This window comes from Lepisosteus oculatus, chromosome 14 (assembly GCF_040954835.1).
Source record: "Lepisosteus oculatus isolate fLepOcu1 chromosome 14, fLepOcu1.hap2, whole genome shotgun sequence".
Taxonomy (NCBI): Eukaryota; Metazoa; Chordata; class Actinopteri; order Semionotiformes; family Lepisosteidae; genus Lepisosteus; species Lepisosteus oculatus.
The window spans coordinates 41888335-41902542 of NC_090709.1; the positions used below are offsets into that span (position 1 = coordinate 41888335).

The 14208-nt window shown below is 48.8% G+C and overlaps 1 protein-coding gene across 7 annotated transcripts; it reads left to right on the forward strand.

Annotated features, from left to right (window-relative positions):
* The first annotated feature begins 1030 nt into the window (after positions 1 to 1030).
* Positions 1031 to 13557, forward strand: LOC102686511 (uncharacterized). Of its 7 annotated transcripts, XM_069198489.1 has the most exons (10): positions 1039 to 2139; positions 2238 to 2502; positions 2685 to 2763; positions 8540 to 8639; positions 8986 to 9038; positions 9822 to 10142; positions 11093 to 11371; positions 11462 to 11749; positions 12512 to 12707; positions 13125 to 13557. In XM_069198489.1, exons 4-9 carry the CDS (start codon positions 8599 to 8601, stop codon positions 12703 to 12705), a joined length of 1176 nt encoding a protein of 391 aa, XP_069054590.1. In that variant the 5' UTR covers positions 1039 to 2139; positions 2238 to 2502; positions 2685 to 2763; positions 8540 to 8598; the 3' UTR covers positions 12706 to 12707; positions 13125 to 13557. The 7 variants fall into 7 exon arrangements, with proteins under 7 accessions (XP_069054592.1, XP_069054590.1, XP_069054586.1 ...); XM_069198485.1 differs by having other exon boundaries at positions 1042 to 2139; positions 12512 to 13557; XM_069198488.1 differs by having other exon boundaries at positions 1042 to 2139; positions 2685 to 2755; positions 12512 to 13557.
* Positions 13558 to 14208: the final 651 nt, after the last annotated feature.

Genomic DNA, 14208 nt, shown 5'->3' on the forward strand with positions numbered 1-14208 from the left:
GAGACTCTCATGCGAACGTGGGCAGGGAGAGTCTCAAGGCATCGGCGTTCAGACAGGTGTGACCTGCGCGAATCGGTTTCTGGCGCTGTGCGCCTGTGTAGAACCGCTGGGAGATCGCGATACCGCCTGCAGATGCTGGCCTGTTCGTCAACAGTGTCTACGAGTTCGGGTCTCTTCCTTGCTTTCCTGGGCTTGAGGAGCCCTGTTCAGTTCACGATCCGTTTTCTGTGTCTGATGACCCGGTAGTTCTGTTGTTTTGTTTTTTTCTCCAGAATCCCATACAGAAGCCCGATTTGTGAATCTTCCAGGTAAGGAAGCTTCCGATCGTAGTATCGTCCCGGTGAGATGACTTAATTCCACCCACCCACCCAAAACAAGCTGGACTGTTACAGTTAACACTGTGAAAAAGATAATGAGGAAAGGAGAGCCCTTCCTATCTCTCAACTGGAGTTCTGTCTAACCAATCAATCACCCTGAAAGCATTCCGGCTTTCCAAGTGTTGTCGTTCTGTAAAGCGCTTTAAAGGCGCTATATAAAATCAAGTTCATTATTATAACTTGGGAGGCAGGAGCACCTGGAGAGAGAGAAAAAAAAACCCGCAGGGGGAACATGCAAACTCCACACAGAAGGTTCTCCACCCGCTGGTCGGTCCTAGGGGCAGGGGGCGGCGCTAACCTGCCACGGACCCCCGCTGCCCCCCGCGACGCACAGCTCCGTCAGGGTAGGCGGGCAGAACCGGGACGGCCTTAAAGCTTTAACGAGCGGGTCGTGTCCTCCTGTCTCACAGCACCCTGAGAGACACTGTGAGACACTGAAATACCTGGGAGACCTGAGAGACACTGCGAGACGCAGAGAGACACTGAGATAACCTGGGAGACCCCGAGAGAGATTGGGAGACGCCGAGAGACACTGAGATACCCTGAGATACCCTGAGAGACACTGAGATACACTGGGAGACACAGAGAGACACTGGGAGACGCAGAGAGACACCGGGAGACACTGAGCTACCCTGAGAGACCCTGAGAGACACTGGGAGACACAGAGAGACACTGGGAGACGCAGAGAGACACCGGGAGACACTGAGCTACCCTGAGAGACCCTGAGAGACACTCTGAGACCCTGAGAGACACTGGGAGACCCTGGGAGACCCTGAGAGACAATGAAATACCTGGGAGACCCTGAGAGACAATGAAATACCTGGGAGACCCTGAGAGACACTGAGACACTGGGAGACCCTGAGAGACACTGTGAGACACTGAAATACCTGGGAGACACTGCGAGACGCAGAGAGACACTGAGATAACCTGGGAGACCCCGAGAGACATTGGGAGACGCCGAGAGACACTGAGAGACACTGGGAGACCCTGAGAGACACTGAGATACCCTGGGAGACTCTGAGTGACACTGAGATACTCTGGGAGACACGGGGAGACCCCGAGAGACTGTGGGAGACTCTGGGAGACGCTGAGGGTCGCGGAGAGATGCTGGGAAATGCTGAGAGACACAGGGAGCTATATGAAATACGAAGAAAAAAAAAACCAGAAATAACCTCCCTGTTCCTCCAGTCATTCACTAGAACTGCCGCCCAGTTAATAATACGGGTGAAAACAGGTTAACAGCCGGATACGGGTGAATTTCCTGTGCAGTGGTTGAAGAAGGCATCCTCCAGCCAGGTCGGGGCGGCCCTACTTTACAGCAAGGGTGGTGGGGGCGGGGAACAAGCTGGGATGGCGTGAGGACTCTGCTGCCACATCAGGACGAACGCTCGCTTGTCCTCTCCGCTATAAATAACACAGTGTGCAGCAGCGACGACAACAACAACAACAATAATAATAAAGGTGAAACTAACGGTTTCTGTTTTGCTAGGTGCCGCTCGTTAAAACCGGCGATTAGCCGGAATTGTGCCTGGATGTGCAGAGAAACGTCACAGGTGCCCATTGCTTGCTGGGACAGACTCCACCTCCCCTGTAGCCCTGTACTGGGCAAACTGGGAATACAATGTATAGCATAATATTTTTAATTTTTTTTTAATTAAATGTATAAAGAATTTACCAATACAACTACAACCAGAGGATCAGAAACAGGTACAAGAGGAAAAAACACACAAACAGGAAAAAAAAAAACATTTAACCGCCAGAGGTAATGAAGTCAATGACGTGATCAAATTGTATTTTTTACATATATCATGTTTTTCTTGCTTTATTATTTCTACACTTTTTAAAATAGAATTCATATAGTTTCAGCTCCACCTCAAAAGGATCTCTGCGCCTGGGGCTGGGAGGGGTTTGCCGGTTCGAATCCCGCGGCCGGCAGAGGAATCCTACTCCGTTGGGGCCCCCCCTGAGCGAGGCCCTGAACCCCAGCTGCTCCAGGTGGCGCTGTACAATGTCTGCCCCTGCGCTCTGACCCCCAGGTTCTCTCTCTCTCCCTGTCTGTGTGTCTCCTGGAGAGCCAGCTGGGGTCTGCGACAAGACCGATTCCTCATGCAAGACATTGTATAGGGTTAGTAAAGTGATGTTATTATTATTATTATTATTATTATTATAAATGCACCAAAGATCAACGGATCGTCCTGCGCATGCTTCAATGCAGAGAGCACTAATCTAACTGGATAAAACCTATGAACAATTGTAAACGATCTCTCTCATGTCATATTGATAATAATACTAACATTATATTATTAGAAGCCTGGATGTCCGGGAAAGACGTCATGGGGAGTTTGAGGGCGGCGCTATCCATTCTCATCCGATCTGCAGTAAGGGGGTAGGATACTTTCATATTACCCGTGGGGTCTCCTTTTCACATTCCACCTGGTTTTGCGGGGGGCTGTACAAATTGTTTTAGCGCTATAAGTGTGTCCAGGATGTGTTTTTTTCCTCCGGGGCAGGTTTTGGTAGGTATTTTGACGGCGCCGCTTAATGCCGCCACTCACGACAACAAGAGCTCCGGTCCCGCCGCGCTGCAGTCGGAATTGAAAGTTGAGCACACGCGTAGATAACAAAATAACCGGTTAAATGTGTAAAAAAAAATAAAAAGGACACGAAATAGGAGTAGCTCAGATATCCGCTGCCCGGGGCGACGCATTTTTGCGGAGTGATGACTGTTTATCGCGGAAGTGCCCGGTCTTATTTCATTGTACTTACTTTACTTTATGTGTCTGCTTAATTATATATATATACACACGCATAAATACTTCAGTTTCATAACTCATATCTCCCCACCTGTCGCTTTACACCTAGAACATGCCTTAGCCCTTCAGTCGTTTGATATAATTAAACGTACGATGTCGGATATTGTAGTTTTGGGCTTCGTTGTGTTATCATATAGTAGGTGCCAGCCCCAGCAGAACGTACTGGTAACTGAGCACCGCACCCGTCCCCAGGAGTTGCATGGTGTTGTCCATTCTGCTAGCTGCTAGCGTTGAACTGTGTGTTGGATGCACATGAATTGAAGGAATGGGCAAACATCGCTGATGCGGATCCACAGAGCCAGCACAGAGCCAGCATATAAGATGTTTATAATTAGAGGCAATTTGTTTAAATAACTAGGTATGGATAACTAGGTTTAAATAACTAGGTATGGATACTGATGTGCAAGAGAGGTGGAAAGGCTGTTTCCTTAAGCCAGCACTATAAAATGTTTTATTCTCAGTGAGATGCTGCCATTTCATAGTGGGTTTCTGGGTTTCTTCAGTGCCTTTACTTCCATCCATTTCTAATCTCTTTATCCAGTACAGAGGATTTGGAGCCTATCCCAGTAAGCGACGGACACAAGGCAGAATACACCCTGGACATAGCGCCAGTCCATCACAGGACAGACAGACACAAACACACACACACCAGGGCCAGTTTAAATCTAACCTCAGAACCTTTCTTTTCAGAAGACTTAGTGTCTGTATCTGCTTCATTTTCTAATTTTGGTAGCACCTCTAACTGCTTGTCTTTCTTATATGCATTTACTTTGTAATCTGTGGTCCTTTTATCTGTTTTTACATCTACTGTATTGCTTTGAGATGCCACCTTTAATGGTGATATATCAAATAAAGTTTTTTATTATTGTTATAGGGAAACATGATCAGATTTTCCCTGGTTCAGAAAAAAAGATCTAAAGTATACTAGTTTGTCACTCTTCTCATTCCCTTTGCTAAATGACTTTTCATACTAATCTGATCAATCTAACTGCCAGTTTTCTGTGCTTTCTCTATCCTGCTAGATTTGCAATTATTCTGAAAATTTTCATCTTGAAATAACTCATTTCTAAATACCTTTTTCACTGTTAACATCTTGCAGCAACTCTGCGACAAAATATACACTCTGACAGTTCATCCTGCTACCAACATTAAATAAAACAAATCTTAAGATTTCTATATTTATGTCTTTATTTAGTGATTTCATTAGTGACAAAGGCTAAGCTTTCTTGGAAAAATGTATTTTATGTGTTGCGGAAAAAATTGACTTGCTTTAACAAAATATGTTTACAAATCCTTTCACCTGGCATTTTCGTAGTTAGAAATTATGGAACGCTCTGTTAAAAGCAAGGGAGTTTTTATGTCCGTTGCAGTTCTTTTGCAACATGAATATAATTATATCGTTATTAATTTCTTGAGATACGCGATTCCATATTATATTCCCTTTTAATCAAATTCTAAAAGTATGCTTCTTGACTCCGGTATCGCGTTAGTTAAAGACTTCGATGCTTAAAATGTTTAGGGAGAAATGGAATACTGGTGTGTATGTTTTCTTTAAAGTACCGAGACCAGCCATATACTGTATGTTTAAGTTCCAAAATTAATATCGTTTATGGACTTCACACGCGTTGCAGTATGCTCCTATTCTTTTTATGCTCAGGCACTAAGTAAAAGGAGATGCTTCATATTGCTTGACTAATTTTAAAAACTAAGTTACAAATGCAGACGCTCCCTCGGTGCGCTGCTCTGGTGCGCCGGCTCTTACACAGTGCCTGTCTGCCGTAAGCGTTACAATATACATACCCAACACTGCTTGTACCCATCTGTCATGCAAATAAAACACCTTGAATTTAATTGAATTGAGGGGAGAAGGGGGGAATACTAAAGCCAATACTGGCTCAATGGGCTTTGACGTGCTAATGCGTTGGTTTAACGGTCCGGGTGTGGCAGGCTTCCAATGTCAACTCGACTCGATTGGAAGACAATGAACGTATTTTAGCCCTAAATGAATTAATAGCAAACATGGTTTACATAAAATACATTTTTCCAAGAAAGTTTATAATAATACGATCTATAGTTGAAATCTGAGCCTACTTTAAAAATAAAGGAAAAGCGTTTTCAGAGAGCAATCACGCTGTGTTTATGTAGAAAAAGCGATTAGGTTTATGAGCAATCTAATTACCTATTCGCTTAAAACGCTATATAAAATAAAGTTTATTTAGAGATGAATGATCAGTGTCGCAGTTTAAATAATGGGAGTCAGGAAACTAACACAGCGCCACCGGATTTAATAACGCAATAAAAACGCTATAAAATAATGTGACTAGGCACAGAAAAAGTTTACAGCACAGTACAATAATAAATGCTGACCATGACTTTAGAAGCATAAATTACCTTACACTCAATTTAAACACAAGCTGTCTTTCTGTATGAACCTCTAAGCTGGTTCATACAGAAAATGTAGAAATGCATTAGCCTGATTATGATTAAAAAACACATATAATTAAACACGCGTTTGCGATTTAAATCAGAACACGATTTAAATCAATATAAATGTTTATATTGTAATGCATACTGTCCAGCCTCCATTTCTCTATAAAAAGTTACTCTGTTGCACACACACACACAATAGAAGCAGGAACCGTTGTCAGAAGGGAAGAAGGTGACTATTCATTGTTATCAAAAATGACTTAGAATCGATCATGTTGCGATATTTTGAAATATAAAAGTCAATTGATTGTCCATAACATCGCTATTCTATTTTTTCGAAGAAATGTTTGTTAAAAGAAAAGTCCAGCACCAGCTGGATTCGAACACACAACCTACCAGCTGGTAGTCACGCACCTTGACCAGTAGGCTACAAGACAGCTCGCATGAACAGGCAGGCGAAACAGCCCCACACAGCCCTGTCGCAGTGCACGAATATAATCATACCGTTATTAAATTCTTTAGATACGCGATTCCATATTATATTCCCTTTTAATCAAATTCTAAAAGTATGCTTGTTGACTTCGGTATCACGTTAGTTAAAGACTTCGAAGCTTAAAATGTTTAGGGAGAAATGGAATACTGGTGTGTATTTTTTTCTTTAAAGTACCAAGACCAGCTATATACTGTATGTTTATGTTCCAAAATTAATATCGTTTATGACCTTCAGATGCGTTATGCTCCTCTTCTTTTTATGCTCAGCTACTAAAATTTCCCTTTAGTGGTAAAATTCCATATAAATATTCAAAACTAAGCGGATTGAAATGTGCACAGTAAAGACATTAAATGATTAAATCTTTTCACTACCAACCAATGCACCACGAGTGCCCCTGTCGGTCATTTTGGCCAGCCAATCACTTGCCCTGCGGTGCCCTACGGTGCCCTGCGGGTTGGTTACTGTACCGCGGGTTTTTACCGCTCATTTTGAATGGCTGCATCTGTAGCAGGATTCAACATCCAGGCAGGGCCCTGTCAGATGACCTCGAAATTTGCTTACTTCTCCGTTTTTTTAAAAATCCGCCATCTCGCTCGCCGTGTCGGCTGAGGGGCCAATGACAAAAGTCAGGGGGGCTCACAACACAACACAATCCAAACACAACGGTCCCGGTTCCGTTACAATCCCGTAAATAAACAAAAGCCGACAACACACAAGAAGACGTTCACAAACCAAAACATGGGGCGTCATTGCCTTTCTCCACACCAAACAAAACAAAACAGAACAACACTTTTCTCTCCGGACACGCTCCAGACGCTCTCAGTGACGAGAGAAAACACAAAGTCTAACGTAAGCTACTGTGCTGCTCTCGGACTTTTCTACATAAAACAAACATAGATTCCATACAGACTGTGTCCAGGCTGTGGGCACTGAGCCTGTCCTCTCTGGGCAGCCAGGTCTGCCTGTGTCCAGTGTCTGTGTCCAGGCTGTGGGCACTGAGCCTGTCCTCTCTGGACAGCCAGGTCTGCCTGTGTCCAGTTTCTCTGTCCAGGCTGTGGGCACTGAGCCTGTCCTCTCTGGACAGCCAGATCTGCCTGTGTCCAGTTTCTCTGTCCAGGCTGTGGGCACTGAGCCTGTCCTCTCCGGACAGCCAGGTCTGCCTGTGTCCAGTTTCTCTGTCCAGGCTGTGGGCACTGAGCCTGTCCTCTCCGGACAGCCAGGTCTGCCTGTGTCCAGTTTCTCTGTCCAGGCTGTGGGCACTGAGCCTGTCCTCTCTGGGCAGCCAGGTCTGCCTGTGTCCAGTGTCTGTGTCCAGGCTGTGGGCACTGAGCCTGTCCTTTCTGGACAGCCAGGTCTGCCTGTGTCCAGTTTCTCTGTCCAGGCTGTGGGCACTGAGCCTGTCCTCTCTGGGCAGCCGGGTCTGCCTGTGTCCAGTTTCTCTGCCCAGGCTGTGGGCGCTGAGCCTGTACTTCATAAGGTTGTAGGCAGCCATGTTGGAAGAGCGTTAAATCCAGTCTTTATAAAGTAAAAGGCATCTAAAAGGAAGAGGAGGGTTTAGAATACTAAAGCAGACTAGGGCCTTAGCTGTAACATAGGAATCAGATTAGACATCCAGTTCTAGAATACAACATAGAGTAGGACCTTTGTTGTAGTCTGTAATCCAGACTAGACTAATGGCTCTAGAATAAAACCCCAGACTAGATCCATGGCTCTAGATTAAAACCCCAGGCTAGATTAATGGCTCTAGAACACAATCCAGATGAGACCCACGGTTCTAGAATAAAATCAGACTAGATCTGTTGCTCTAGAATAGAAATACAGACTAGCCTAATGGCTCTAGATTAAAATCTCAGGCTAGATCCTTTGCTCTAGATTAAAATGCCAGACTAGATCGATGGCTCTAGAACACAATCCAGACGCGACCCATGGCTCTGGAATAAATTCAGACTAGACCCATGGCTCTAGATTAAAATCCCAGACTAGATCAGTGGCTCTAGAAAGCAGTCCAGATGAGACCCATGGCTCTAGATTAAAATCCCAGTCTAGATCCAGGTCTTGAGAATACAATCCCAGACTAGATTAAATTCTCTAGAATTAAAATCCAGACTAGACCCAAGGCTCTGGAATAAAACCCAAGACAAGACTCGTGGCTCTAGATTAAAATCCCAGGATAGATCCTCTGCTCTAGAATAAAATCCAAGACTTGATTAATGGCTCTAGAACACAATCCAGATTAGATCCATGGCTCTAGATTAAAATCCCAGACTAGACCCATGGCTCGAGAATACATACCCAGACTAGATTAATGTCTCTAGAATAAAAGTCTAGACCAGACCCAAGGCTCTGGAATGGACCATGAAGCCAGGTGGTGACCAGCTTGGCTGTGAGCAGCAGGACTCTAAAGGCAGCTGGTTTAATCTCCTCCACAGGTGCTCGCCGGTCCCCAGCCAGCTCGGCGTCGGAGGGAGATGCTCAGCGGTCATCCTCAATGCCAGTCCACGGCCCAGGAAGAGGAAGAGCAAGAGGGAGGTGAGATGGGGGCTGTGTTGTGCAGGAGAAGGGTGGTTTCAGGAAAGAGGCTAGTGCGAGTGTCCAAGGTCGACCAGCGACTGCAGTCGGACAAAGCAGTTCAGATTGTGGGGATCCGCAATTTCATACTGCGCCGTCGGCGAAGTCAGGTGTCAGGCCCGATTCTCAGTGTCGAGCGACACAGCGCAGGGGCCCCGGGTTTCATTCCCAGAACATTAGCTGTGTTCTGTAACGATGCTAACAGCTGTCGGGGAAAGTGAGTGAAGGCTGACCCTTCGACTAGGTTGTCCGTCCACCCGTCCGACGGGCCGTTCCGGAAAATGATTGATCTCCCTCTCGGTTTCAGCTCCTTCGCGCTGTGGTCGGCCTGGATTCAGCTGCTGCCCCTGCTGACGGAGGGTGAGTCCCCAGATCTCCAGATCTCCTGATCTCCTGATCCCCTGATCCCCTGATCCCCTGTAGCTGGTGTCTCACCTCTGCCTCTCCTCTCCTGACTCTCTTGTTTTTTCTCTTGACTTCTTGACATCAAATCTGCAACCTCACAAATCACCTCTTGTTGAGAACATCAACGTCCTGTCTCAGATGTTTTGATTGTCATTGTGGGGGAGACGGTCCTGAGGGAGAGAGAGCTGGTGTCCAACCCCCCCTGGTCCTGAGGGAGAGAGAGCTGGTGTCCAACCCCCTCTGGTCCTGAGGGAGAGAGAGCTGGTGTCCAACCTCCTCTGGTCCTGAGGGAGAGAGAGCTGGTGTCCAACCTCCTCTGGTCCTGGGGGAGAGAGAGCTGGTGTCCAACCCCCCTGGTCCTAATGGAGAGAGAGCTGGTGTCCGACCCCCCCAGTCCTGGGGGAGAGAGAGCTGGTGTCCAACCCCCCCAGTCCTGGGGGAGAGAGAGCTGGTGTCCAACAATCCTCCCTGATCGTGGGGTCCCCCTGTGCCTGCTGGTGTTTTTACCAACCGATCTGTAGGGTTGTCCTAATTGGCATCTTTGATTAGGCCGCCGGTGGTGGTCCTGAATTCTGTGCAGCTGTTTCCGTGATCTTTCCAGGGTATCCCAAGGTGCTCCCCTTCCAGCAGGCTTTGTGATTTTGCGTTCGGCTGCGTTTTTTTTCTTGCTGGCTTCGGTCCGTTTTGACTAGTTTGCCTGAGTCATTCTGGGCCTCTGTCACCCCCCTGTTTCTTCAGGGCTCCTCCAGGTGTCGGTGAAATATGGCCAGGCGGTCACCCTGCCCTGTGACGGGACCGCCCACGTGCCCAGGATTCCCGAGGACCAGCTGCACGTGCTGTGGAAGACGCTGGATCAGCACGTCTACGAGTTCATGGATGGAAAATTCTACCCCAGTGCCGGGTTCGAGCACAGAGCCCAGATGTCCCAAGAGGAGATCAGGCGGGGGGATTTCTCCCTGACCCTCGGCCGCACCACCTTCTCCGATGAGCACGTCTACGAGTGCCTCCTGGAGGCGGATAAGGAGTACCTGCTCGCCAGCATGGAGCTGTCCATTCTGGGTAATAATAATACTAATAATACTACTCCTAATAATTGCTTACACTTCTGTAGCTCTTTTCTGGACTCTCCACTCGGAGCTCTTCACAGGTCATGGGGATCCCACTACCGCCACCAGTGTGCAGCTCTTTACAGGTCATGGGGATCCCACTACTGCCACCAGTGTGCAGCTCTTCACAGGTCATGGGGATCCCACTACCGCCACCATTGGGCCATTCTGGGTAATTCCCACCTGCTCGCCAGCATGGAGCTGTCCGTTCTGGGTAATAATAATACTACTCCTAATAATTGCTTACACTTCTGTAGCTCTTTTCTGGACTTTCCACTCAGAGCTCTTCATAGGTCATGGGGATCCCACTACCGCCACCAGTGTGCAGCTCTTTACAGGTCATGGGGATCCCACTACCGCCACCAGTGTGCAGCTCTTTACAGGTCATGTGGATCCCACTACCGCCACCAGTGTGCAGCTCTTTACAGGTCATGGGGATTCCACTACCAGGGTGGCCATTCTGGGTAATTCCCACCTGTCGCTCTGGGCTGCAGGGAATTGTACAGTTGAGCGCGGATACTGGCTCCTTCTTCTTGATGAGGCCAAATAAGCTCTTCCTCCCCCGGGACCCGGAATGCCACCAGAAATAAGAGTTTAAAAAGCTTAGTTTGAAAAGGAGTCCCTTTGCAATTGGAATTAGATACTCATTGGCCAACAGTGCCATCTAGTGGATAAATCGCCACAGTACAAGCTCCTCATTAATATTCTAATTGTTCCTAATATAATGAAACCATATGATCTAAAACAGAAAAGACGTATTCGTGATATAATGGGAGTATTTTTGTCTTACACGGAGGTCCCTCGTTCAAATGTCGAACGGCGTGTGACGTTTTCGAAGTTCACGGGTTGACATGAGTCCCAAAACCCAGCTGACGTCCTGATGTTCAATCTCTCTGCTTTCAGCTCATAAAGAAAGTGTCACCCATCAGTCTGGAGTCTCTCTCTCTCTCCCTCTCCGCACTGCTGGTCCAGTGGAGGTGCTGTTTGATCCTGGAGGATCTGCCCAGTCTCCCAGAGTCTTACTGAGCAGCGCAGGGCTCCCTGGCCCCGGGTACGAGCAGAGAGTGTTGGTGCAGGACGGCTCTCTGACATTGCGTCCCCTCACTCCAGCTGATCAGGGCAACTACACAGTGAGGGACCTTCAGGGAAACACTATCAGCAATGTGACAGTCACTGTGGATGGTGAGCAGGTCTACAGTAGGGTCACTAGAGGGGTCTACACTCCTGACAGAGGGGGTTCTTGTATCATCTTCTGTCCTGATTGTCTTTCAGCTCACAGAGACACTGTCACCCTGCAGCCTGGAGCCTCTCTGTCTGTCCCCCTGTTCACTGGAGAGCCAGTGGAGGTGCTGTTTGAGCCTGCAGGAGCTGGAGACTCGACCTCAGTGTGTTCTGTCCAGAACGGCACACCCCGCTGTGTCCCCCAGTACAGAGACAGAGTGTCGGTGGAGAATCAGGAGCTGAGATTGCAGGACCTGAGGAAATCCGATCAGGGGAACTACACAGCACTGCTGTCACACAGCAGGAGAGCCATCAGTATTGTGTCTCTCACTGTGGGAGGTGAGTAACTACACAGAATGAATGGGATCGTATTAGAAAGTCTACTGGCCCCGGAACAGAGCCTTCTCCCCAGTGTCTCCTTTAACGGACACTGACCCTTTCATACAGCTCATACCTGTGTGATAATCTTACATTCCCATTAAACTAAATACATGAGTGCGGCTCTATGCATAAACGTATTGCTCACGGTGCCCTCTAGTGGCCGCCTCTTGTCACTGCTGTCCTCTCAGGACACCTCACCTGTGATCTGTTGAATTTTCCCAGACCCCCAACATTTTCTGCATTATTCGAATGTCACTTGATGTACACCACCTAAATCCGCTAGATCCTTTTAAAAAGCCCCTGGGATTTAATCTTCCCACCTCCGTCTGGAAAGCACTCTGTTCTATTAAGGCCGTGACCGACCCCCAAACCAGCACTGTGCTTGTGGGCCATCGTTGGGGGGGAATGAGGTGAATTGATGTACTCAGGGGAACTGCTGTCCTTGCTGTCGCCTTGCACCATGGGAGTTGTAGTTTACAACTATGCACCATGGGAGTTGTAGTTTACAACCATGCACTGTGGGGGTTGTAGTTTACCGCCGTGCACCGTGGGGGTTGTAGTTTACCGCCGTGCACCGTGGGGGTTGTAGTTTACCACCGTGCACTGTGGGAGTTGTAGTTTCTGTCAAGTGCATGCAGGACGGTCTCCCAGATGCATTTTTCCACCCAGGAGTGTTTTATAGTAAGCGCTTTCATTGATCAGAATTTTTCCTGTCCACAGGTGGAGACTCCCATTTCGTGTACCTCTGGATCCTGGTTCCCGTGGCCCTGCTGCTGGTGGTGCTGGGAGTCGGGCTGGTGCTGTACAGGAAGAGACAAGGGCGCTGGTCAGGATCCGCAGTGAGATACTCTCCGGGGGATAATATGGTGGAGAAGCCCGGAGCCGAGAGAGTGAGAGAGTCCGGGCTGTCGTGAGCGACCCGCCAGCGTCTGGTTTCCGTGTGTATTGGGGTGAGGGTGTACCCCAAAGCGCACACACACAGACTTCCCAGGCTGCTCGCAGATGAGGAGACCCGATCCCGGATCACGGAGCCGCACGGCCCGGCAGAACCGCCCGGGGACTGACACCCTGGTCCGCCGGGCGTGTTTGTAGAGGTCGCTCTGACGCTGGTGACCTGTCCCAGGAGGGTTTGTCTGTCCACACCAGGGGCCGGACTGTGGCACTGGACCCCCAGTCCTGTGAGTCTTATAGCTCAGGGGTCCCCAGTCCAGTGAGTCTTATATCCCAGGGGTCCCCTGTCCAGTGAGTCTTATAGCTCAGGGGACCCCAGTCCAGTGAGTCTTATAGCTCAGGGGTCCCCAGTCCAGTGAGTCTCATAGCTCAGGGGTCCCCAGTCCTGTGAGTCTTACAGCTCAGGGGTCCCCAGTCCAGTGACTCTTATAGCTCAGGGGTCCCCAGTCCTGTAAGTCTCATAGCTCAGAGGTCCCCAATCCAGTGAGTCTTATAGCTCAGGGGTCCCCAGTCCAGTGAGTCTTATAGCTCAGGGGTCCCCCAGTCCAGTGAGTCTTATAGCTCAGGGGTCCCCCAGTCCAGTGAGTCTTATAGCTCAGGGGTCCCCAGTCCAGTGAGTCCAGCCCCTGGGGTCCCCAGTCCAGCAGGTCTATGATGTACAGCCCTGGCTGCCCGAACAGATTGGGATCTTCTCTAATAGGCTGCTACCCTGTGTCTCTCATAGCAGAAAACGGCATTAATACTCACTACTCGAACCCCTAGCGTTCACTCTCTCTGTGAATCGATATTTATCATTAAATTCTCTGCTAAAGAAAGTCTCTTTGTCTAATTAAAAAAAGCAGTTATGCCACACCGATAAATATGCTCCCCCTCGTTTCTGTGCGAGAGAATTTGTTGACGGTGTGTTTGTTCACCTCAGGTGAACACGTGCAGTAACCGGCGGTGTCCACTGGAGGGCAGCGGTGAGCTGGAGCCTCTCACCACAGACACTGGGCAAACTCCACCCTGGCATCAGCTGATCCCCCCTCCCCCCCAGAGCCGTAAGGCAGCAGATCACGCCACCCTGCTGCCCTCACACTGGCCTGGCAAGAGGGGGAACCCCGTCCCACCCCCCCCAGGAAAACCTCCCCCAGGAGAACTGCAGGCAGGCTCCCCACAACCCCCCCTTCACGAGGACACACAGGAGCTGTGCACAGGACCACTTCCTTTTATTGGGCTTAAGCTTTGACACAAAGTCACTCCCAGTTGCCAGACGTATATCGCTCTGCAGCTCCCAGCTGGCAGCCCTCTCCCCCAACACTGGAGCCCAGCAGGTGTGAGCCTGGCCAGTACCTGGAGGGGAGACTCCTGGGAAAAACTAAGGCTGCTGCTGGGAGAGGTGTGAGTGGGGCCAGCAGGGGGCGCTCTCACCCTGTGGTCTGTGTGGGTCCTGATGCCCCAGTATAGTGACGGGGGACACTGGACTG